The sequence below is a fragment of the Diaphorina citri genome, unplaced genomic scaffold (assembly GCF_000475195.1).
Source record: "Diaphorina citri unplaced genomic scaffold, Diaci psyllid genome assembly version 1.1 scaffold1119, whole genome shotgun sequence".
NCBI lineage: Eukaryota > Metazoa > Arthropoda > Insecta > Hemiptera > Psyllidae > Diaphorina > Diaphorina citri.
In genome coordinates this window covers 63061-87777 of record NW_007378548.1, presented here as the reverse complement: position 1 = coordinate 87777, position 24717 = coordinate 63061, and the positions used below count along the sequence as shown (strand labels likewise).

Here is a 24717-nt window from a genome sequence, read left to right as displayed (position 1 = left end):
GGTGTTACCTTTAAACTGGGAGGTCACATAAATTTGAGATGGTGTAGTGGTGTTACCTTTAAACAAGGAGTTTTCAGTGCTTTCACCTAAATTTGAGATATTGCAGTGATGTACCATTAAATCACTTAAATTTGAAACAGGAAGTTTTCACTTAAATTTGTTGTGTTGTAGTAGTGTTAGGGTGCCAGAAATTTAGGGTGGAAGAACTCTATTATTGGGTTACTTCCCCTGATTTAGGCTGTTGGAATGCTATATTATAGTGTCGATCTTCCCGATATAGAGTTCAATATTAGAGTGCCGGAACCCAGTCACCCGATTGGGCTGCCGGCAGTAGTATGTGTTACATTGTGGTGGGACTGTGACGGTTACATTTTTTACTCTCTTTTTAAAGAGGTTTCATAGAGGGAACTGTAACAACTAGGGTCTTATCGTCCTGAAAGTGAAGAGAAAAGGAAGACAGGATAGGAGAAAGCCAGCCGTTCCGAGAACGAAACTTATCTGTTTTTTTTTCTTTCTATTGAATATTTGTATTTCACTTCTTTTTCTTTATTATTATTATTATTATTATTATTATGTAATTTTTTGTTACCTACCATTTTGTACTATGTAATTTAAATAAATAAAGTGGTGCAATATTAAACTGTTGAGATAATCGGACTACATGTCCTAATTCGACAGTCTAAATAAAGCACTAATACTAATACTAATCTGTTTAGGATAAAATCCACCACCGGGTGGGAATCGAACCCTCGACCTAGCGCTTACAAGGCAGACGCGCTACTAACCAAGATAACAAGGCTGGCACAGGACAGGAGAAAGCCAGCTGTTCCGAGAACGGTTATACCTATGGGTTTAAGAGTACGGTAATGCGGTTATCTCGTATAATTCATAGCTTTTCCATGAAATTTAATCTTACCTTTCTCATCTCTAAAATTTCAATATTTTCAACTCTATGGCAGGAAACTATCCTGTAACTTTGTACAAGTAATGTAGGGGCGGGATAAAATAAGTGTGGGGGGAGTGTCTGAATATTATTATCCCTTGAGAACGTCTCGCCTATAGGTAGTATAGGTACTGTCTCTAACATTCAGACGATAGTAAAAACTCTTGCTGACTGAAACAAGTGTAAGTGAACTATATTTAAGTGGAAAATAATAATAATAATAAATCGAATTAGAACTAGGAAGAGGAGGAGGGGATTATTTCTCTCAAGAATGGGGTCAAATCCCCTTAAAATGAACAGGACTAGAAAAATAAACGGATTTGTGTGGACGCCTGGAACTATTTGAGGTATGCAATGTGCAAAACTTAGCTCCTATTCCCAGGTTTGACAGAGGGAACTTTAACTGCTATGGTCTTATCGTCCCGAAATCGAAGAGAGAAGGAAGACAGGATAGGAGAAAGCCAGCCGTTCCGAGAACGAACATTATCCCATCAGGATAAAATCCGCCCCGGGCGGGTATCGAACCCGCGACCTAGCGGTTACAAGGCAGACGCGCTATCCTCCAAGTTGATTTAAGACCGGGAAAACAATTCCGAGACTTACTCCTGCCCTGGGCGACACTTTGAGGCTTAAATTGAATTTAAAGTTAAACCGATTGGATTAAGCAATCTGCTTGGTTAATCAGCTCAACTTAGCGCACTATTAAACAAGTAAACCTCTCAATAAGTTACTCGTATTGATAGATAATTAGACCTTATCGGTATCTATTTATCCATGTATGACTGTATGACACAATAGTCAATACCGAATATTTGAGAGTTATGATAACTATCATAAATATTTTGTCACGGATCAATTAGTTATTTGTTTCCTCTGAACAGACAAACAATCTATCTATGTATCTACAAAATATTTTTTCTTTTTTTTTTAAGAGGCTTGATAGTAGGAACTGTAACTGCCAAGGTCTTATCGTCCCGAAATCGAAGAGTGAAGGAAGACAGGATAGGAGAAAACCAGCCGTTCCGAGAACGAACATTATCCGTTCAGGATAATATTCGCCCGGGCGGGAATTGAACCCACTGCCTAGCGCTTACAAGGCAGACATTTTACCAACCAGGCTAACTAGCTTACTATTATGCTGACGAATCTAAGTTTTGCTGGAAATATAGTATAACCGTCTCACGTAAAACCAGTATAACACGTAAGTAGCCGTATGTATAGTGTAATGGGGCAGTGGGGTACCCATTATAAGCATCATAACGGCAAACTCATTATAAAGGTTACCTACAGAGAGAAACAGGAGAGGAAGAGAGAGAGAGAGAGAGAAAGAGAGAGAAAGAAAAGAGGGAGGGAGAGAGAGAGAGAGAGAGAGAGAAGATAGGGGACTGAGAGCGAAACAAAGGTGGGAAGGGAGATAGAGGGAGGGAGGAAGAAAGAAAAAAGAGGAGAAGGGAGAGAAAAACGGAAGAGGGTGAGAATTAGGAAATAGACAGAAAGAAAAGAGAGAAAGAGAGGGAGAGAGAAAAAAGAGAGAGAGAGAAAAGAGAGAGAGAGAGAGAGAGGGAGAGAGAAAGAGAGGGAGATAGACTAAAGGGAGGAGGGGAAGAAAAAAAGGGGAAAGAGAGAGTAAGAATACCAAGACAAGACGAGAGAAAAATGGAAGGGAGGGAGAAAGAGTAAATAGAAAGAAGGGAGAGAATAAGAGAGGAAAGATAAAGAAGAGGGGGAAAAAGAGAAAGCTGTATCCTATTTCCAACACCAGTAGACCCCATTATCCAACGTAATGGCCATTACGTGGCTATGAAATTACTAATGGTAAACGTGGAAGATAGGTACACATACCGTAATAATGGGGGTATCTTTCCCATTATTACAGTAGGTAGCCCCCATTATCTATTATTATAGTACAGTCAAACCACCATCCCCATACCTGGCTGGGGGAACATTAAGAAGGGAGTAAGTAGACCAGCTTAGTCTGGCTGGGGAGGGGACTTCTTAAGCTAAAGACATAGCAAATGGTTGAGAGCGAAGGGCATCCACCCGTAAAATGTGTGACGTGAACCTAGCGTTACAAATGTTTGTAGCCAAAACCGAAACTAAATGTCAGCAAAAAGCAATCATCCTGGACCAATGTCTGTCTGTCAGAGCGTGAGTGGCCAGAAACGGCCTTAGATACAAACAGTAGATACTTACAACCATCTTGCAGAGGTTATGCAAGGAATTCTTAACACTAAGGGTAGTACATAATGCAGGGCCGGATTACCCATATGGCAGAATGGCAGACTGCCCCGGGCCCCGCGGGGAGCTAATCCGGCCCTGACATAATGTAAAGTAGATACTTACAATCATCTTGCAGAGGTTATGCAAGGAATTCATAACACCTAGGGTAGCCATAATGGCGCCTTTCAAGCAGGAGGTAAAACATGTGCCGCCATGACTTTCTCTTGTCATTGTAATGGCCTGAAACACAAGAGAAACAGAGAAAATGAAACAGAGCCCATCAGTGAAACACGGCTTTTGCCAATCTACTTCTAGTGCACTTACCTACATAAAACTACCCTGAAAAAAATCTACATAGGTAGGTAAAAAATACCAAGTAATACATATGTAATGATTTATTGAAAATCTAATTTTGTATCTATATCTACGTAACCGGCACGTTTGGAAAATGATATTTATGGGTCTTTTTTCCCCCTTAATGAAATCTGTTCAAGCAAATATTTGCTGAGGTTTTGTCTCATCAAGGCCTCCCCAATCCTCAAATAATTAGGAGTTTACGCAGTTGGGGATTTTGTTCCCCGATGCTGCAGGAACATTGCAAATTTGCAATTCGGACAAGTAAAAGAAATACAAAATCTGTTAAAGAGACTGTGATGTCGAAAAATTGGACACAAATTTGATAAATTATCAAAGAGCGTTAAAAAGGTTTTGAAAAGACGAAGAATCGTACAAGAAAGGTCCTAAAGTTTCACTTTGAGGCATATTTACGGCAAAAAAAAAGCAATGAAGAAAATGCCAAAAGTCAAAATTCTCATTTGTCGTCGGCCCGGCCGACACAATCTGTCAGCAAATTGCCCAGTCCGTCGGCGCCACCGATGCTTCCTGCTGCAACAAGAACACCTGTCTTTTCACCCCTTCCGGCTCCAAATGTCTGGTAGCCGTCACCAAAAACAACACCGTGCCAAGCAGTCTGGGCAACCCAGCTCCAGCTCCAGGTAGCAATGCATCATCTCCCCCAGGGTCTACCGGATCACCAGCCCCTGGCACAACTGGTCCACACTACTGCGACACCAACGGGTTGGTGCTCATTTCAGCCCCCGCCGACATCTCTAAGGTCTGCCCATCTCTGCCAAATGGAAACGTGAGCACACCTTCACCAGGAAGCTCACCAAGTGGTACCGGTAACACAACTCCATCTGGAAACGCACCTAATGGAACTAGCAGCCCAAACACCGACAATTATGGTAACCCTAACGGCAGTACACCTAGTGGAACTGGCATCACCACCCCAGGATCTGGCAGCTCACCAAACGGAACCGGCAACACTAGCCCAGGAACTGTAATAGATAATGGGGGCTACCTACTGTAATAATGGGAAAGATACCCCCATTATTACGGTATGTGTACCTATCTTCCACGTTTACCATTAGTAATTTCATAGCCACGTAATGGCCATTACGTTGGATAATGGGGTCTACTGGTGTTGGAAATAGGATACAGCTTTCTCTTTTTCCCCCTCTTCTTTATCTTTCCTCTCTTTTTCTCTCCCTTTCTATTTACTCTTTCTCCTTCCCTTCCATTTTTCTCTCGTCTTGTCTTGGTATTCTTACTCTCTCTTTCCCCTTTTTTTCTTCCCCTCCTCCCTTTGGTCTATCTCTCTCTCTTCTCTCTCTCTCTCTCTCTCTCTCTCTCTCTCTTTTTCTCTCTCCCTCTCTCTCTCTTTTCTTTCTGTCTATTTCCTAATTCTCACCTTCTTCCGTTTTTCTCTCCCTTCTCCTCTTTTTTCTTTCCTCCTCCCTTCGCTCTATCTCCCTCTTTCTTCCTCCCTCTATCCCCCTTTCCACCTTTGTTTCGCTCTCAGTCCCCTATCTTTTCTTTCTCTCTCTCTCTTTCTCTCTCTCTCTTTTCTCTCTCTCTCTCTCTCTCTCTCTCTCTCTCTCTCTCTCTCTCTCTCTCTCTCTCGCTCTCTCTCTCTCGCTCTCTCTCTTCCTCTCCTGTTTCTCTCTGTAGGTAACCTTTATAATGGGTTTGCAGTTATGATCCTTATAATGAGTACCCCACTGCCCCATTACACTATACATACGGCTACTTACGTATTATACTGGTTTTACGTGAGACGGTTATACTATATTTCCAGCAAAACTCAGATTCGCCAGCATAATAGTAAGCTAGTTAGCCTGGTTGGTAAAATGTCTGCCTTGTAAGCGCTAGGCCGCGGATTCGGTTCCCGCCCGGGCGGATTTTATCCTGAATAAATGAGTACAAATTTTTGTCGATGGTGGGATTCGAACCCGGGACCTTCTGCATGTCAAGCAAGCGCGTTACCACTGGACCAACCGTGTCCCCATTCCTGTCCTATTTTTGATTTCGGGACGATAAAACCCTAGCAGTTACCTACAGTTCCGTCCATCAAACTTTTTTTTTTTTTTGCTGCCTGTCACCCTGTAAGATAAACAAGCAATAAAATTTAACGACCACATATTACCTACTATTACTTGTGTATTAGATAAGTTTTATGTAGGTACCTATATTGGATTTATAGGAACTATTGAGCATATGAATGAGGCTTTTAGTTTTATTTATTGGGTTTTATTTTAACGACGTGTTCTTGTAAATCCTCAATAAAATAATGTGTGTTCCCCCCAAACCACTAATCCATAGTATTTGTGTAATAATTGTTCATTGTTTTCACACACGAGTCTGATGTTGCATTTGTTTCCTTGCTAGGAAATGAAAACGCGGCGATTGGAGATCGAGTCGTGAAATTTTCTTTAGAGGGCTGAAAACGAAATTTTGCTATATGAGTAAAACCATTTTTTTGAACATACAAATAGTAAATAAACCTCGATAAGAAATAAGTTTGGTCTTTTCCCTTGAATTATTTCTTATCGAGGTTCCACTGTACCTATTATATGGAAGAGGAGGGGGGAGAGGAGGAGGAGGAGGAGGAGGAGGAGGAGGAGATAAAGATGGAAAGGAGAGAGGAATGGCGGGAAAGAATAGGAGGGAGGGAGAAAGTATGAGTTTAATTGGCGAGGTTTTTATTCGGGTAAAAAGTAAAAAAAAAAAAATATCAGATAATTATGACTATTATTACGAGTATTTTCAACTACCTATGTATGTAATCTCTTTCTCTCGTCCCTTCTTTATCTTTCCCTTTCCCTCCTTCCTCCTTGATTCTCTCCCTCTCTTTGTAATTTTTTTTTTCTCATTTGGCCTAGTCTTATTTTTTGTCTCTATTTGTCTTCTCTCTCCCTCCCTCATCAAAAAAATGTTCCTTTTCCCCCGACATCCACGGAATCAAAGTGTTGTTCTAATAGCGTAATTATTATGATTAGTTTTTAACATATTTTTTAGTTTTTTTTTTTCTCCATTTTTTTCTCAATATAGTTTGTTAATCTAATCCATAGGGAATTTTCAAAACGTGTGTTTTAGTTTTTCCGATTTTTCTTCTTAATCCGATCCATAGGAAATTTTCTACACTTGTCTGTGGTTTTTTTACTTTCTATTTTTTTTTCTTTTTTTTTCGATATTTCTTCTTAATCCATATCCATAGGAAATCTTCTATACGTGTGTAAATTTTCTATAGGTAGGTACCTACTAGTTTGGTTTATAAACCGGTCGATTTTATAGTCAATTTCTTTACGTTTTTACTACTGATTTTCGAATCTCTCTGATTTCTTCCTACTTTTTTATGATCTCTCTGATTTTTTTCTTTCCTTTTTCTACTTTTATTAACTCCTAAACTGTTTTTTTAACTCTTAAACTGATTGTTTATCTCCTAAACTGTTAGTTGCATACGTGTTTAATAGTTTCATGGTAATCTTGTTACAATGTCAATGGTTTTTGTGTGAAAAACAGGCGTAAATTGGGTTTCATATGTTTCAACTAAATCCATATACGTGTCCAATAGAGTTGCCGTGTTAACTCGCGTGTTCTATGTGTGACCTACCCCGTGACGTCCTGGAGAAAGTTGGAAATAAAATCAGTTGAATTGTATTGAAATTGTATTAGGCGGCTTTCACACTGAGGTAACACGTCGCAAGTATAGCAAGTTGCAAGATGCTACGTAGCATGCATCTTCAATGTCACATGTTGTTAGTTGTTACTCCAATGTGAAAGTTCATGTTTTTTTGAACAAGATTCAGGACGTAAGCAGTAGCATCTTACGACTACTTGCGACGTGTTACCTCAGTGTGAAAGCCGCCTTACAAAAGCGCATACTTTTTGTGTCATCCATGATAAATTTTCACTCTTTGTGTTTTTCGGTGCTTATCGGCTTTAAAATTGTCTAAATCTGAGATATCTCTCTCGGCAGTTTCGTTTCGGCAGTATAAACAGGGTATATTCTATTCTATTCTAAATCGGAGATATTACTTATGGTGTTATTTAGTAAGAGTTACATGTTTTAAAGGTTGTTTGCCTTTTTTTGTTGAGTGCTGAGTTGGCGTTGAAGTGTTTACATCAATTCTTTTCATTATTTCATTGTCAACAGACATTTCATTTTCATTTTGACTCAGTTTCTTACCTACATGTCAATCTTCTTCTGTATTCTAACCTACTCTGACCCCTTTCCAAGTACATATCCTATTTTCCTTCTTGTGTGTTTTCACTTTTTTTTCCAAATTTTAATTGCTTTTTTTAATCTCTTTATCCTCAATGTTATTGCTTTTTCTCTTCTTACGTACTCGAACTTTCTCTATCTTCTGAATTTCCATCTTCGTACCTTCTCACTCTCAGTCTTCAAACTTCTTTGCGAACTTTTCTTTCCTCTCCATGAAAACTTTCAAGATAGTCCGTTTTCCCTGTAGTTTCTTCTTCGTCTTGTTTTTCTCATATTCCTTGTTTTTCTTCATCATCTTCTCCTTCTTCCGCCTCTTTTCTTCTTCTTGTTTTCTTTCTCCTCCTTGTTCTTGTTCTTCTGCTTCATCTTTTTGTTTTCTTTCTTCTTCTTCCTTCTTTTTCTTCCAGTATAGGTACCATTTCTGTCGCGTACTTTAGAACCTAATATATCATCTTTTGTTTCCTTTTCTCTCTTCTTTGTTTTTATATATGGCCACATTATTCTTCATTCACACCACGTGATGTCTCACCTTGTATACAGTGTTCGGCCATGCCTTTTCCACAAGTTTGGCCATGCCTCGGGGTGAACTAGCGGGATTCCGGAGCGAAGCGACGGAATTCAGCTAGTCTCCCAATATGAATCATGAATATTTTATGAGGAAATTGAGATTTTCCATTTTTCAAAAGGGTTTTCCGGAGTTTTGCGGAAAACGGTTTGGGGTAAAGACAAACGGTTTTCACAGGATTGTTATACTTACCAAGAGCTATCCAAAACCGGTTTGGCCGGTAAAAATTTCTTCACCGTAAGCCCAGGAGGAGTGATTTCCTCAGGTCGGTAAATTAGACAGTCCCATATTATGATCAACAGGTAATAAATAAAATTAGATAATTAATAAATTAATTATGGAATACAGAGTACAATGATAGTGATTAGGTAATAAATGCAGTTACATTAAATCATTTACTATTCATATACATACATAGTTTCATAATAAACAATCATCCATTGAGAAAGCACGTAGTGTTATCTCGAGACTATGATATATGTACATAGTACATATTATTACTATACATAAGATTATTTACTACATAATAGTATACTATGTAACTATGTATGTATTATGTAGACATTGGGAAATGATTTTTCTCCTACATTTCGAATAGTGCCGGTGCTAGCCCTCTCTTTTGGCACGACACGTAATGACGCACTTAACGGACAGTAGGCACTGAATTTCTGAAAGCTTATTTTTCTTCGCTGTAAATTTTGTGAAGCACTCTTCTGGTAGACGTATTTGGCGAAGAGATTTTGAATTTGAAGTTACTCTTCCGTCCTCTCTCTCTCTCTCTCTCTCTCTCTCTCTCTCTCTCTCTCTCTCTCTCTCTCTCTCTCTCTCTCTCTCTCTCATAATCAGCTGTAGTGAGGCATTGGTATAGTTTTATTGTATAGCTATTCAGAGCTGATAAGTTATTTTAGTTTCTTATCAAGTTGTGTTACCTATTGGCTAATTGAAACATGGTTGAGTCATATAGTAGTTTTGTTATAGGTACCTAGTTGATGAAACGAAGTAAGTTTTGTTCTTTGTCATAGTTGTTGTCGTTCTTGTCTTTCTGTATAGCTATTCAGAGCTGATAAGTTATTTTAGTTTCTTATCAAGTTGTGTTACCTATTGGCTAATTGAAACATGGTTGAGTCATATGTATAGTTTTGTTATAGGTACCTAGTTGATGAAACGAAGTAAGTTTTGTTCTTTGTCATAGTTGTTGTTGTTCTTGTCTTTCTATTTATTCTCTCAGTGTCGGTTTCTGCCCAGTGTATTACCCCATTATTATTATTACCACCCCAATCTGTCCAAAATTTTTGATTTAGAGGGACACAGTTTTTCGCGCCATGTTACTACACCTAAATAAATAAATAACAGCCAAACAGTATAAAGAAACCGTGGTTAGTAAACCCTTAGTTAATGAATCCTTAGTTAATGAACCCTTAGTTAATGGACTGTTAACCCTTAACAAGAATAGTGTGAGTGATTTGTGATTAACCCGCGAGTGTTCCGGCAAGAGACAACCCTTTAGTGGCCGGTATATAAACAGGGCTCCGGCACAAAGCAAACCTAGAGTTCCGTCCCTCACCTCAAAATCGCCATGGTCAAATTCAAATTAAAGTCTCTGGAAAGTGTAAGTAATGATTATTAGTCCGTCCTTCCTTTATTATTATTTATCCACCAATAGATGGATCTATGTATGTAAGTATATATTTTTTTCAGGGTGTTTATAAGGACTTTCCCAAGGTCGATTTCTTGACATCGAGAACCGCTTGGAAAAAAAAAGGAAAAGGAAACGCCTCTCCGAGGCAACATTTTCCTAATGTTTAGGAAGGATTATTTTTTGTCGGTTGTGGCTTTCCCTTGTGGCCGCAACCGGCCGCACTTTTAAAAAACAAAAAGCTCTAAGAGGCAGATCATTGGTCACTTGATGGTCATTTGGTCACACAGACAAGATTGTCATTATGATCCTATATCTGATACGCTCCTGCCATATGAAAGGCATCTTTCCTATCCTACTGAACGTGCTTTGCAAAAGGAATATGGGATGGAAAGCATTATGGGAGAGTGGGAAGCAAAAAAATAAGCCATATGGAATGTAAAAGGCTTCTTATGAACCTCTACTTCCCTCTGTCCTGCCTGCTACCCTAATATTTTATAGAGTAACCTCCCTCCCTCCCTCCTCTAGTCCTGCCACCCTAATCCGTTATGATGAAAAAAATAGCCTTCTGGATTATAAAAACAGGATGTCCTGTTCCTGTGATATAGAGAAGAAGGGGGGTGGAGAAAGAAGAAAATAGAGAAAGAGGAGAAGTAATAGAAGAAGGAAGAGAGAAAAGATGATGAAGAAGAGAAGAGGGAGGGAATTAGAAGGAGAAGAAGATGAGATAAAGGGAGGGAAAAAATAAGGAGGAGGAAGAAGTGAAATAGAAGAGGAGAAGGAGGAAAGGGTGGAGAAAAAAGAAGAAGAGAATAGAGGAGAAGAAAGAAGAAAAAGGAAGAGATGGAGTGGGAGAAAAAGATAATAGGCAAAGGAGAGGAGGAGACGAAGAGAAAAAAGGAAGAGGTGGAAAGAGAAGAAATACCTGATGAGGTCAAGGAAGGAAGAAGAAGAAAGTCGGGAGAAAGAATATTAGGAGAGGAGGATAATGAAGATGATAAAGTATAGGGAGAAGGAGGTGAAAGAGAAGACCGTAAGGAGGAGAAGAAGAAGGAACAGAATGAAGAGAAGAAGAGGGAAGAGAAAAGGGAGGAAGATTTTTTCAAGCAGAAAAAAAGCTCTGAGTTCACACATAAGCCTTTTTTTTAATCTCAGGCATGTGGTTTTTAAATTAAACCTCTTCACAACCAGATGTCAAACTGACTATGGATTGAGGTTGTGGTTATACACAGGGTTAGGCTAGGCTAGGCTCGAAAAATAGAAGAAACAATAAAGGAAAATAGAAGGTAAAAAAATTATTCTTAAAAATCAGTAGGTAATTAGGTATTGGATTTTTTTCGTTTTTCAACTCTTTTTCAATCATAGACTTGTTTAAAGCCGGACTAGACCTGTGTATAACCAACCATCACAAACCACAACCTGCAGTTTTGATATTTACCTATGCATGCTGTTATTTGCTTTGAGATCGCGCGATCAATTCCCGCCCGAAGGCGAACTTTATCCTACAGATAAGGTTCGTTCTCGGAACGGTTGGCTTTCTCCTATCCTGTCCTTCTCTCTTTGATTTCGGGACTTTAGCATTTACAGTTTCTCTCTATCAGAGTAGTATGGAAGAGGGTGATAATATTAATAATTAAAAATTTATGAACGTTTATACATAGACGCCCTCTCTCTTTTTTTTATAATTTTTCTCTCCCTTCCTTCTCTTTCTCTCTCTCACTCTTTCAAATGAGTAGCTATGACATATAAATGCGCATAGCGACCGGTGCCAGCATGGTAGGTAAACATTGGATGTTAGCATTATTGAGATATTGGAAAAAATCCTACAATGTTGCAGTGAGCACCAAAGTTGTGATATAATGACACAAAGAAACTGCATTTACAATTACAATACCTCTTCCTATGAAGCTTTTTTGAATTTTTACTCAATCTATCATAATTTAATACTCTTTTCAGTTAAGAAGATCCTCTAGGAAAACTCGAAAAATCGTGAATCTCTCTCAAATTCCCCCTTCTAGAAAGACACTATTAGCTTCGACACTGACAACAATTTACGTATGAATAACCTAAACCTATACCTATATTGTGATGAGAGATGAGATGTGTGATGTATACCTATGTACCTAACCTATGTAGTGATGAGTTTACACATTTTCCATCAATTTCATCAAAAAAATGTTCCTTTTCCCCCGACATCCACGGAATCAAAGTGTTGTTCTAATAGCGTAATTATTATGATTAGTTTTTAACATACTTTTTTAGTTTTTTTTCTCCATTTTTTTCTCAATATAGTTTGTTAATCTAATCCATAGGGAATTTTCTAAACGTGTGTTTTAGTTTTTCCGATTTTTCTTCTTAATCCAATCAGGAATATGGGATGGAAAGCATTATGGGAGAGTGGGAAGCAAAAAAATAAGCCATATGGAATGTAAAAGGCTTCTTATGAACCTCTACCTCCCTCTGTCCTGCCTGCTACCCTAATACTTTATGGAGTAACCTCCCTCCCTCCTCTAGTCCTGCTACCCTAATCCGTTATGATGAAAAAAATAGCCTTCTGGATTATAAAAACAGGATGTCCTGTTCCTGTGATATAGAGAAGAAGGGGGGTGGAGAAAAAAGAAAATAGAGAAAGAGGAGGAGTAATAGAAGAAGGAAGAGAGAAAAGATGATGAGGAAGAAGAGGAGAGGGAAGGGATTAGAAGGAGAAGAAGATGAGATAAAGGGAGGGAAAAAATAAGGAGGAGGAAGAAGTGAAAGAGAAGAGGAGGAGAAGGAGGAAGAGGAGGAGAAGGAGAAGAAGGAAGAGAAGGAGAATAAGGAAGGGGTGGAGAAAAAAGAAGAAGAGAATGGAGGAGGAGGAGAAGAAAAAGGAAGAGGTGGAAAGAGAAGAAATACCTGATGAGGTCAAGGAAGGAAGAAGAAGAAAGTCGGGAGAAAGAATAGGAGAGGAGGATAATGAAGATGATAAAGTATAGGGAGAAGGAGGTGAAAGAGAAGACCTTAAGGAGAAGAAAAAGGAGGAGGAGGTGAAAGAGAAGACCTTAAGGAGAAGGAGGTGAAAGAGAAGACCTTAAGGAGAAGAAGGAGAAGGAACAGAATGAAGAGAAGAAGTGGGAAGAGAAAATGGAGGAAGGTTTTTTTCAAGCAGAAAAAAAGCTCTGAGTTCACACATAAGCCTTTTTTTTAATCTCAGGCATGTGGTTTTTAAATTAAACCTCTTCACAACCAGAGGTCAAACTGACTATGTATTGAGGTTGTGGTTATACACAGGGTTAGGCTAGGCTAGGCTCGAAAAATAGAAGAAACAATAAAAGAAAATAGAAAGTAAAAAATGATTCTTAAAAATCAGTAGGTAATTATTGGATTTTTTTTCGTTTTTCAACTCTTTTTCAATCATAGACTTGTTTAAAGCCGGACTAGACTTGTGTATAACCAACCATCACAAACCACAACCTGCAGTATTGATATTTACCTATGCATGCTGTTATTTGCTTTGAGATCGCGCGATCAATTCCCACCCGAGGGCGAACTTTATCCTACAGATAAGGTTCGTTCTCGGAACGGTTGGCTTTCTCCTATCCTGTCCTTCTCTCTTTAATTTCGGGACTTTAGCATTTACAGCTCCTCCTATCAGAGTAGTATGGAAGAGGGTGATAATAATAATTAAAAATTTATGAACGTTTATACATAGACTCCCTCTCTCTTTTTTTATAATTTTTCTCTCCCTTCCTTCTCTTTCTCTCTCCCTCTCTCTCTCTCTCTTATCTATCTATTTTTTTCTATCTCTCTCCATCTCTCGCTTCCTTCACTCTCTCTCTCTCTCTATCTTTTTCTATCTCTCTCTTCCTTCCTTCCTCCCTCCCTCCCTTTAACGTGCCTTCCATCTCTGTTCTTTCTCTTCTATGATTTTATCCATCTCTCTCTTTCTATCTATATTAATATCTCCTCTCTCTCTCTCTCTCTCTTCCTCCTTCCATCTGTTTCTTTTTCTTTCTCCTATACCTAATTATTATATCCGTCTCTCTCTCTTTTTTTCTATCCATATTTCTCTTTTCTCCCTCTCTCCCCCTCCTCTTCCTCCCCATTCCTCTATTCATCTAAGCGTCCCTAAGAGAGAAGGAAGACAGGATAGGAGAAAGCCAGTTATCTCTCTCCATCTCTCGCTTCCTTCCTTCCCTCTCTCTCTATCTTTTTCTATCTCTCTATTCCTTCCTTCCTCCCTCCCTCCCTCCCTCCCTCCCTCCCTTTAACGTGCCTTCCATCTCTGTTCTTTCTCTTCTATGATTTTATCCATCTCTCTCTTTCTATCCATATTTCTCTTTTCTCCCCCTCTCCCCCTCCTCTTCCTCCCCATTCCTCTATTCATTTAAGCGTCCCTAAGAGAGAAGGAAGACAGGATAGGAGAAAGCCAGCCGTTCCGAGAACGAACCTTATCCGTTTAGTATAAAGTTCACCCCGGGCGGGAATCGAACCCGTGACCTAGCGCTTACAAGGCAGACCCTCCAAACTAGCTTGCTGTCAAGAGGTTTTCTTTACCAGCCAATCAGTTGGTTCTGTCAAATTTTCCAGTTTCCACGTTCAGTTTCCGTGTTTATTCAATCTTTTGAGGGAAGAAAATTTCATTTTCATAGCGGAAAATTTTATTTTCGGTATTTCTTACAAATGAACTAGCTTGGCTGTCAAGAGGTTTTCTTTACCAGCCAATCAGTTGTTCTGTCAAATTTTCCAGTTTCCACGTTCAGTTTCCGTGTTTCTTCAATCTTTTGAGGGAAGAAAATTTCATTTTCATGGCGGAAAATTTTATTTTCGGTATTTCTTAAAAATTATATCAAAAAGATTGTACTTTTTAAAATAATAAATCATTTTACGATTAAGTACAAATTCTAGAAAACCTAGATGAAGTGTTTCGATCCAATAGGATTTTTAAGACAATGCTTTCGAAGGGTAAGAATAAAATGATGGTAAGAATAAAACAAGCGTACTTACATCTTTGGGTAACATAATAGAACCAGTCCGGTCGGAACAAGTGTGCAGCTTGTACATAAGGAATATACATAGGACTAATACTTACATCTTTGGGTAACATAATAGAACCAGTCCGGTCGGAACAAGTGTGCAGCTTGTACATAAGGAATATACATGAGACTAATACTTACATCTTTGGGTAACATAATAGAACCAGTCCGGTCGGAACAAGTGTGCAGCTTGTACATAAGGAATATACATAAGACTAATACTTACATCTTTGGGTAACATAATAGAATAGTGACAGACACCGAAGCGAATACAATAGTCCGTCCCTTATACCTTTTTATTACTATTGTAATAGTAAAGGGAGGACGGACTAATGAACACCCCACATCGCTCGATCTATTTGGCCCCCAAGCCCGTTTCACCCGTTCTTGAGTTATCGAGTGATGATAATTAACAGACTGTTGAGTGAAAGGTGTACCACTAGGCGAGGTTAACGCCGGAAGCGTTCTCTACCACCTAACCCTTACAGCTCTATTATTATGACTGCTAAAGTTTCGAAACGAAAGCGGAAAGAGAAGCAGTTACAGTACCCTCTATCAAACCTCTTTAAAAAAAATCCAACTTGTGTCTCTTTTACTTCTTCTAATCTTGATGTTTCTCTACTTAACTATTATTGAATTGTAAAACTTAAAATCAAGTGTTAATATTCTTAATAGTTATTGAAAGTTTTAGCAAATTATAATTTCTCTGTTTCTTATGTGTTTCACAGGTCAGCAACGACATTGGCAGAATGAACCGTGGTACGAGACGAACTGTTTTCCTGACTGTGATATTAGTCTTATGTATATTCCTTATGTACAAGCTGCACACTTGTTCCGACCGGACTGGTTCTATTATGTTACCCAAAGATGTAAGTATTAGTCCTATGTATATTCCTTATGTACAAGCTGCACACTTGTTCCGACCGGACTGGTTCTATTATGTTACCCAAAGATGTAAGTATTAGTCCTATGTATATTCCTTATGTACAAGCTGCACACTTGTTCCGACCGGACTGGTTCTATTATGTTACCCAAAGATGTAAGTATTAGTCCTATGTATATTCCTTATGTACAAGCTGCACACTTGTTCCGACCGGACTGGTTCTATTATGTTACCCAAAGATGTAAGTATTAGTCCTATGTATATTCCTTATGTACAAGCTGCACACTTGTTCCGACCGGACTGGTTCTATTATGTTACCCAAAGATGTAAGTATTAGTCCTATGTATATTCCTTATGTACAAGCTGCACACTTGTTCCGACCGGACTGGTTCTATTATGTTACCCAAAGATGTAAGTATTAGTCCTATGTATATTCCTTATGTACAAGCTGCACACTTGTTCCGACCGGACTGGTTCTATTATGTTACCCAAAGATGTAAGTATTAGTCCTATGTATATTCCTTATGTACAAGCTGCACACTTGTTCCGACCGGACTGGTTCTATTATGTTACCCAAAGATGTAAGTATTAGTCCTATGTATATTCCTTATGTACAAGCTGCACACTTGTTCCGACCGGACTGGTTCTATTATGTTACCCAAAGATGTAAGTATTAGTCCTATGTATATTCCTTATGTACAAGCTGCACACTTGTTCCGACCGGACTGGTTCTATTATGTTACCCAAAGATGTAAGTATTAGTCCTATGTATATTCCTTATGTACAAGCTGCACACTTGTTCCGACCGGACTGGTTCTATTATGTTACCCAAAGATGTAAGTATTAGTCCTATGTATATTCCTTATGTACAAGCTGCACACTTGTTCCGACCGGACTGGTTCTATTATGTTACCCAAAGATGTAAGTATTAGTCCTATGTATATTCCTTATGTACAAGCTGCACACTTGTTCCGACCGGACTGGTTCTATTATGTTACCCAAAGATGTAAGTATTAGTCCTATGTATATTCCTTATGTACAAGCTGCACACTTGTTCCGACCGGACTGGTTCTATTATGTTACCCAAAGATGTAAGTATTAGTCCTATGTATATTCCTTATGTACAAGCTGCACACTTGTTCCGACCGGACTGGTTCTATTATGTTACCCAAAGATGTAAGTATTAGTCCTATGTATATTCCTTATGTACAAGCTGCACACTTGTTCCGACCGGACTGGTTCTATTATGTTACCCAAAGATGTAAGTATTAGTCCTATGTATATTCCTTATGAGGATAAAATTCCATACCTCGGCTGGGATCGAACCCACGCCCTCCTGATTACCAGGCGAGCGTCTTGACCACTACGCTGTTTTCAACTGTTTGTTTTATTATTCAACTGTTTGTTTGAATAGAATAGAATATACCTTGTTTATCCTGCCCGAATAGGACTGAAATCTCTAAAAAAAAAGTCCCTTTATCCCAGCAGTCTGAACAAGGTCTCGGATATTTGATGGATTATTAAATAATGCACATACAATTTTAGTTTGCATTTTGATCTGGTCTTTCTTTGTAATAATAACCACTAGACGAGATTAACGTATCTCTGGCGTTCTCTACCACCTGCCAGGCTAGTGGAGGGTAGAGTGTCTGCCTTGTTAGCGCCAAGTTGCGAGTTTGATTCCCGCCCGATGCGGACTTTATGCTAAATAGATACGGTTCGTTCTCAGAACGGTTGGCTCTCTCCTATCCAGTATTGTCATTATTCGAGAATTGAGCTATACTTAATATTAATACCAGGAAAAGCCCCTGGCCTAAGCAGGTTTAACATAAAACCTTATATAAATTGTAAAAAAAAAGTTGATGAAAATATTAAATTTCAAAAATTCCGTTCTCTTCCTTCCTACCTCTCTCCTTCCTCTCCCCCCCTCTCTCTCTCTCTCTCTCTCTCTCTCTCTCTCTCTCTCTCTCTCTCTCTCTCTCTCTCTCTCTTTCTATTTTTCCTCTAGCATTCTTTCTTCTTTCATTTTATTAAAATTGTACCCAACTTTAAAATCAACAAGATTGGAAATTCTCTCTCTCTCTCTCTCTCTCTCTCTCTCTCTCTCTTCTTTTACAGGAAGTTGAATTCTTTGTTTTCAAAGTAAGTTTTTTCATATCTATCTTGTTTTCTTATTTTTTTATTAAAAAAGTATGAAGGAGAAAAATTAAAAAGAAAAGCACAAGGTAAAAAAAAATGAAAGGAGAAAGAGAGGGGGGAAGGAGAGAGAGAGAGAGGAAAAAAATCCCACTTCATGAGGAACCACAGACATCGAAAAATAAAACATCGATGTTCGATGTTTCCATCGAAAGAAAAACATCGATGTCGATGTCCCAACCCTACTTGGAAGGGACTGACAAGGAACACCGACCCTATTTAAATAGCGAAAGGCTAGGAACAAGGAAGATTCATAACTAAAATTCCAGCATACAAACGTTGTGTAGGTACAAATTTGGTGTTGTACTGGTGTAGTTTATAGCACTGAGGACTGCGGATTTGAACTATCTGGAGGTTGGTGGTTCGCGTCCAAGTCAAGTGATAAAATTTAGCGTAGTTTATCAATCGTCGAACGACATTTGTGACAACCATTAATGGTTAATACTATTAAAATTCGTTTTTTTTACTAAATTTATTGACAAATGAGTGAATAGTGACACTTTTAATGTTATTAACATTAATGTTACTGACAATTGTGTGTGTTCTCCTTGCAGACCTACATAGTTTCCAAGGACGCCCACGTGTATCGCTACGATCGCTTCATGCCGCTCATATTCATAGGCGGCGTGCCCCGGTCCGGTACGACGCTAATGCGCGCCATGTTGGACGCGCATCCGGACGTGCGGTGCGGTCAGGAGACGCGGATTATACCGCGGATATTGCAGATGCGGCAACACTGGATCCGATCCCAGAAGGAGTCGTTGAAAGAGAGAGAGAGAGAGAGAGAGAGAGAGAGAAAGAGAGAGAGAGAGAGAGAAAGAGAGAGAGAGAGAAGGGGAAAAGAGGAACAAACAGAGAGAGAGAGAGAGAAAGGAAAGAAGTAAATCAAAAAGTAAAGAAGTTTGCGAAAGGAAACTTTAGGGATGTTCCGATCCCAGAAGGAGTCGCTAAGATTGGAGGAGGCGGGAGTCAACGCTCAGGTATGACTTTTTCTATGTTATTAGCCAGCCTAGTTAGCTTGATTGACAGCACGTCTGCCTTATAAGCGCTAGGCCGCGGGTTCGATTCCCGCCCGGGGCGGCTTTATCCGGAAGGGATATGGGTTTTCTCGAAACAGCTTCCTTTTTTCTATCCTGCCTTCCTTCTCTCTTTGATTTTGGGACGATGAGACCTTAGCAGTTACAGTTTCCTCTGTCAAACCTCTTTTATTAGGGATGTGGGGGGATTACCTTTGGTAGTTATGGCCAAACATACAAACAATCAACAAACAAACAAATAAAACAGTTAAGTAACAGACAAACAAACCAAAGAACATTTAACAAACAGACAAACAATTTACAAATTAACAGACAAACATACCAAATTCAAATTTGTCGTATTGAAACTTGGTATATATTTTTTTTCGCGGTGGTGCTTCATCATTTTATTGATATTATCATAAAAAAAAAGAAACATCTCCAGAAAACACCACACTAGGGAACCCCTGCTCCATCTTCCAAGTTCAAACTTCTGGCCTTGTACCGGGTCCCTCGCATCAACTTGGTAGATATTCACTTGAATGCAGAGAGTAATCCTAAAACGAAAATGGGAACAGTAAGAAAAAGGTAGGGAGGTTGATATGGTGGAAAAATCAAAGAAAAGGGAGGGAAGTGGAGAGGAAACGAAAGGAGTGTTCAAAAACGAAAAAGTGAAAGGTATAAAAAGGGAATGAAGAAGATAGAATGACTGACATTATCTTACGAGTATGCTTAGAGGAAGAAAAGAAGAAGGGAAAAGTATAAAAAAAAAACAACTGAACTTTCAGACAAAAATAAAAAAGCGGCGAAAGTTGCGAGATTCCAGAATTAACAGAAACGAAATTAGAACTTTGTGGTGTGGTGGGAAGTGAAAAATAAAAGAACGAAAAAAGCGAAAATAAAAGAATGGAAAAAAAAGTAAAAAGTTGAAAGTAAAAATCATAAAAAAAAGAGAACAGTCAAAGTTTTAATGACCTCAGTGATGTTAATCAAATCAGAGTAGGGCACCTGGCCCATCAGAGCAGGTATGCTTAGACCAGCCACTCACTTAGACCTGACGACAGGTACACCTGACAGTGTGTGTGCTCGTTCGGTACACCTGATAGTGAGTATGCCCATCAGGTGTCAGGTGTACCTGATCAGTTGTACCTGTCAGGTCTACCTGATAGTGAGTGAGCTCATCAGGTGTCAGGTATACCTGATCAGGTATACCTGATCAGTTGTATCTGTCAGGTCTACCTGATAGTGAGTATGCTCATCAGGTGTCAGGTATACCTGATCAGGTGTACCTGTCAGGTCTACCTGATCAGGTGTACCTGTCAGGTCTACCTGATAGTGAGTGGCTTTAAATAGGAAGTAAAAGCCCTAGGACGGAGTTTGTCAGATTTCTTGAAAAAAAGCTGCTCTTAGCCTTCGGTATGTAGGTAGCTTGGAGAAACTGTTATAGCTAGTATACCCGTCTGATTTTAAATGTGGTGCCCTATAACCTCGTAAGGTTGAGAAGAAAACTTTTTTGATATGAATATCTTTCAACTTTCTCCTCCTCTCTCCTCCTTCTTCTTCTCCCCTTCTTCTTCTTACTTTTCCTCCTCCTCCTTCTCCTCTTTCTCTTCCTCCTTCTCCTCCTCCTTCTCCTCTTTCTCTTCCTCCTTCCCCTTCTCCTCCTCCTTCTCCTCCTTCTCCTCCTCTCCCTCCTTCCCCTCCTCTTCCTCCTTCTCCTCCTCCTTCTCTTTCTCCTTACTTCTCCTTTTTCTCCAATCTACCATCCTCTTCGTCCACCTTTTCCCTTCCTTCTCTTTTCTCCTCAGGCCTCTTTTCCTCTTTCCTTCTCTTCTTCTTCCTCCTCCTTCTCCCTCTTCTTTTATCTCCTCCTTCTCTTACCTTTGAACTGCCTACTCCCCCTTTATGGGAAGTAAAAGCCCTAGGACGGAGTTTGTCAGATTTCTTGAAAAAAAGCTGCTCTTAGCCTTCGGTATGTAGGTAGCTTGTACAAAGCAGGGAGAAACTGTTATTAAGGAGCGCTAGGAGCGCGGTAGCGCTCCGCCCCGCCAAGTCAAGAAAGTTTGACCGCGTAGCTAGTATACCCGTCTGATTTTAAATGTGGTGCCCTATAACCTAAGGTTGAGAAGAAAACTTTTTTGATATGAATATCTTTCAACTTTCTCCTCCTTCTCTCCCCTTCTTCGTCTTCTTACTCTCTCACCTTCTCCTCTTCCTCTCTCCTTCTTTTTCCTCTGCTTTTCTCCTCTTCTCTTTCCTCATTCCACTTCCTCTACCTTCTCATTCTCCTTCATCTCATTTTCTCCTATTTTACATCTTCCTCTACCAGTCTACCTTCTCCCTCCTTTTCTCCTCTTTATCTTTTCTCCTCAGGCCTCTTTTCCTATTTCCAAACTTATTCCCTTTTCTTTCTCCTCTTCTTCTTCCTCCTTTTCCATCTTCTCTCCTCCTTCCCTTACCTTTGAACCACCTACTCCCATTTTTGTCGGTAAAAAAAAACCTGGGGCAGATAATAGATCAGTTGCGCTTACTTGAGTGGACCAACGGAATTTTTCTTTTCCTTCTACGACTTCTAGATACCGAGATAAATCGATTTAAAAAATACCGGTAAATCGATAATGTCATGATTCATGACTCCCGCTTCGTTTGTTTGTGCGCAAGCGTTTCTGCGCATTTTGACGTGAAATCTGACTCTTCGAACTTTTTCATTAGAACGGCAATATTAAAAATTGAATTTTCAACCTTTTAAAGTTACTTTTTCGGAGTTTTGACCTCAGATTTGGATTTTTCACAACTTTTTACGTAGGAATCAACCTTTTATTAATAATATTTTCCCAATTGCAACTCATCCATTCATACTTTCATTTTCAATTTTTTCCCCCCAATGAGAGGTGTACCATTTTACCTAGAAACTATTACTATATTTGTTCGCAATTTCCACTGCTATCTACTTATTTATATGTAAAAGGGTTAACTCTATGAAATCGCTTTGCGAAAAGAGCTTTCTTGTGTAAACAGGGCAGCTCTCTCTCTCTCTCTCTCTCTCTCTCTTCCTCTTCTCTCTCCTCCTCCCTCTCTTTCTCTCTCTCTCTCTCTCTCTTCCTCTTCTCTCTCCTCCTCCCTCTTCTCTCTCCTCCTCCCTCTCTCTCTCTCTCTCTTCCTCTTCTCTCTCCTCCTCCTCCTTCTCTTTCTCTCTCTCTCTTTATTTTTTTACCCCATTTCTCTCTCCCTCCTCCCCTCTTTTGTACTCCTTTGCAAAAAAAAAAAAACAATCAAATCCACTCTAAATTTAAAGAAACCTGAGAACCCCATTGTGTTTGTTTGGTTATTTTTCTGAAAAAAGCTCGGAACTCTAAATTTATCTAAATTGAACTCCCCTATTGTTTAGAATTACCTATTGTTTTAGCACTGGCGCACTTAATTAAAGATAATAATAGAATTAAGATATCCTTTTTCTTCCTCCACTAATGGAAAATTAAAGCTAAGTGCTATGAGTACTGCTGATTTCACTGTAGTCTCTGAATAGGGAATAGAATAGAATAGAATAGAATAGAATGGAATATAATAGAATAAATTAGAATGGAATGGAATAGATTGTAGGAAATTTGAGAGGAGAATTAGGGAAAAATAAACAAATAATTTGTTTTTATTGAAGGAAGAGGAAGAAAGAGAGAGAGAGAGAGAGAGAGAGAGAGAGTTAGTGAACGAGTGAGAAAGAGAAGGATCTACTCGTACATATCTCTTCTTAGTCTTGTTTTGAATGTTTTCTTTTTCCATTTCCTTTTTTTTTAGTTTTTTCTTCTATTTTCATCTCATACTTCCTTGAATTTCTCCTCTAGTCTCTCTCTCTCTCTCTCTCTCTCTCTCTCTCTCTCTCTCTCTCTCTCTCTCTCTCTCTCGCTCTCTCTCTCTCTCTCCCTTTCTCTCTCTCCCTCCCTCCCTCATTTTTACATCTTTTTCAATTTTCTTCTTTTATCTCTTGATGTGAAATGATATGTTACAATGTGAATGGAATAAATAAAAATAACTTTTCTCTCTCTCTCTCCCTCTTTCTTAGTTTGATTTTTTACTTTGCATCATGGGAAAATTGGTGTAAAAGAGATTCAAAGGCCTTTTCTCTCTATCTTCCTCCCTCCCCTCTTTTCCCCTAAAGTCTTCTTATTCTCTCCTTCCTTTTCCTCTTCCTCTTTTTCTCGTCTTTCTCCTCCTCCTCCTCCTCTTCTTCCTCCTCCTCTTCTTCCTCCTCCTCTTCCTCCTCCTCTTCCTCCTCCTCTTCCTCTTCCTCCTCCTCCTCCTCTTCTCTTTCCGTCTTCTTCTCTTTCTCCTCTTAACACCTCTGCTCTTTTTCTCAGGCTCTGGGGAAAAGAAATGGTACCTATGATATACCTATACAAACACAAATTTATGCATCATAAAAGTAGGAAGAGGAAGGAACTAAAAAGGAAGGAGGAGAGGAGGAAAAGAAGAAAGAGGGAAGGAAATTTCAATATTTTTAGAATGATTGATGATTTTGATAACGTTATTTGTGAATATATTTCCTTATCATAACGGATATGGATGATACACGCATGGGACGTGAATGGATTATGGGAAAAAGAATGTGGGTGGAAAAGATAAAAGAAGAAAGAAAGGTAATTTAGAATTTAGTTTAAAGAAAAAGCTTTGAAGCTGAAAATTTTCAAGTGAGTTGAAATTTTTAAATATGTTATAAAATTATTTAATTAAATTTAACTTCCACTCCATTGGCTTGAGACTTGATTGTGTGTCCAAAATAACATCAAAATTTGCGTCGCCTTGAAAATAACACCAAATTTACGTGGTCTATGCTTGAAAAATTATTTAAAATTATTTTATATTTCAGTTCCTTTTTACTTTATATCTTTGGGTAATTTTTGAAGTTGTATTAAATTTTAACCTCATATGACTAATGTTCTCATTCTTCACATTCATTTGTACGAGAAATGGAACAATTCAATCAGATATACCGCCCGGGGCGGATTTTATCCTGATGGGATTATGTTCGTTCTCGGAACGGCTGGCTTTCTCCTATCCAGTCTTCCTTCTCTCTTCGATTTCGAGACAATGAGACCTTAGCAGTTACAGTTCCCACTATCAAACCTCTTTTCTTTAACTTATATTTGCCTTTTTTCCGCAGGTGATCAACGCCGCAATCGCGGCATTCTGTCTGGAGGTGATAGCGAGGCACGGGGAGCCGGCAGAGCGGCTATGTAATAAAGATCCGCTTACACTCAAATCTGCCGACTATCTATCCGAGATATTTCCCTTTGCCAAGTTCATCTTCATGGTACGAGATGGCCGGGCTACCGTACATTCCATTATATCCAGGAAGGTGAGTTGGATTTGTAGTTGAGAGATTGGGGGTTCGAGTCTCCATCGCGACTTGCCATTTTTTTTTTTTTTTTTGTACATAGTTGTTATTTGTTGAAGTTATGAATGATTATGAAGTGAGCTTAGAATTTAGAATTTATTTTCATTGCACATATTACCTATGTATCTACGAATATTTCAATAAAACTGGGAAATTTTCTGCCTGTGTTCCGGGCTCTGTCCACACATAGTCAATTGACGACGACCGTCGACTGACTGCGACAACCTAGAGTCACCTCTTCACCTCGTCGATCGACAGGGTTTACTATGTGTTGACACAACCAAATGGGA

The 24717-nt window shown here is 39.1% G+C and overlaps 2 protein-coding genes across 4 annotated transcripts in view; both read left to right on the top strand.

Annotated features, from left to right (window-relative positions):
- The first annotated feature begins 3338 nt into the window (after window positions 1-3338).
- The window catches only part of LOC103514298 (S-antigen protein-like), a 35205-nt gene continuing 13826 nt past the window's right edge, over window positions 3339-24717 (top strand). The window contains exons 1-2 of the mRNA XM_026827320.1: window positions 3339-3359; window positions 3966-4503. Of these exons, the coding sequence (XP_026683121.1) occupies window positions 3339-3359; window positions 3966-4503 (559 nt within the window). The remainder of the gene's footprint in view (window positions 3360-3965; window positions 4504-24717) is intronic.
- On the top strand, window positions 6424-24385 carry LOC103514297. Of its 3 annotated transcripts, XM_026827319.1 has the most exons (6): window positions 6424-6484; window positions 9594-9901; window positions 15672-15812; window positions 18577-18777; window positions 18964-19002; window positions 24194-24385. In XM_026827319.1, the coding sequence occupies exons 3-6, from the start codon at window positions 15743-15745 to the stop codon at window positions 24268-24270; spliced, it is 387 nt and encodes a 128-aa protein (XP_026683120.1). In that variant the 5' UTR covers window positions 6424-6484; window positions 9594-9901; window positions 15672-15742; the 3' UTR covers window positions 24271-24385. The 3 variants fall into 3 exon arrangements, with proteins under 3 accessions (XP_026683120.1, XP_026683118.1, XP_026683119.1); XM_026827317.1 differs by lacking the exons at window positions 6424-6484; window positions 9594-9901 and adding an exon at window positions 14663-14872; XM_026827318.1 differs by lacking the exons at window positions 6424-6484; window positions 9594-9901; window positions 15672-15812 and adding an exon at window positions 15833-17087.

What these genes read in the sequence shown, in the direction of transcription:
- LOC103514297 (XM_026827317.1), top strand. An exon ending in CTATTATGTTACCCAAAGAT is followed by an intron (nt 15,813 to 18,576) that starts GTAAGTATTAGT and finishes TTCTCCTTGCAG; the next exon opens with ACCTACATAGTTTCCAAGGA. An exon ending in AGGCGGGAGTCAACGCTCAG is followed by an intron (nt 19,003 to 24,193) that starts GTATGACTTTTT and finishes TTTTTTCCGCAG; the next exon opens with GTGATCAACGCCGCAATCGC.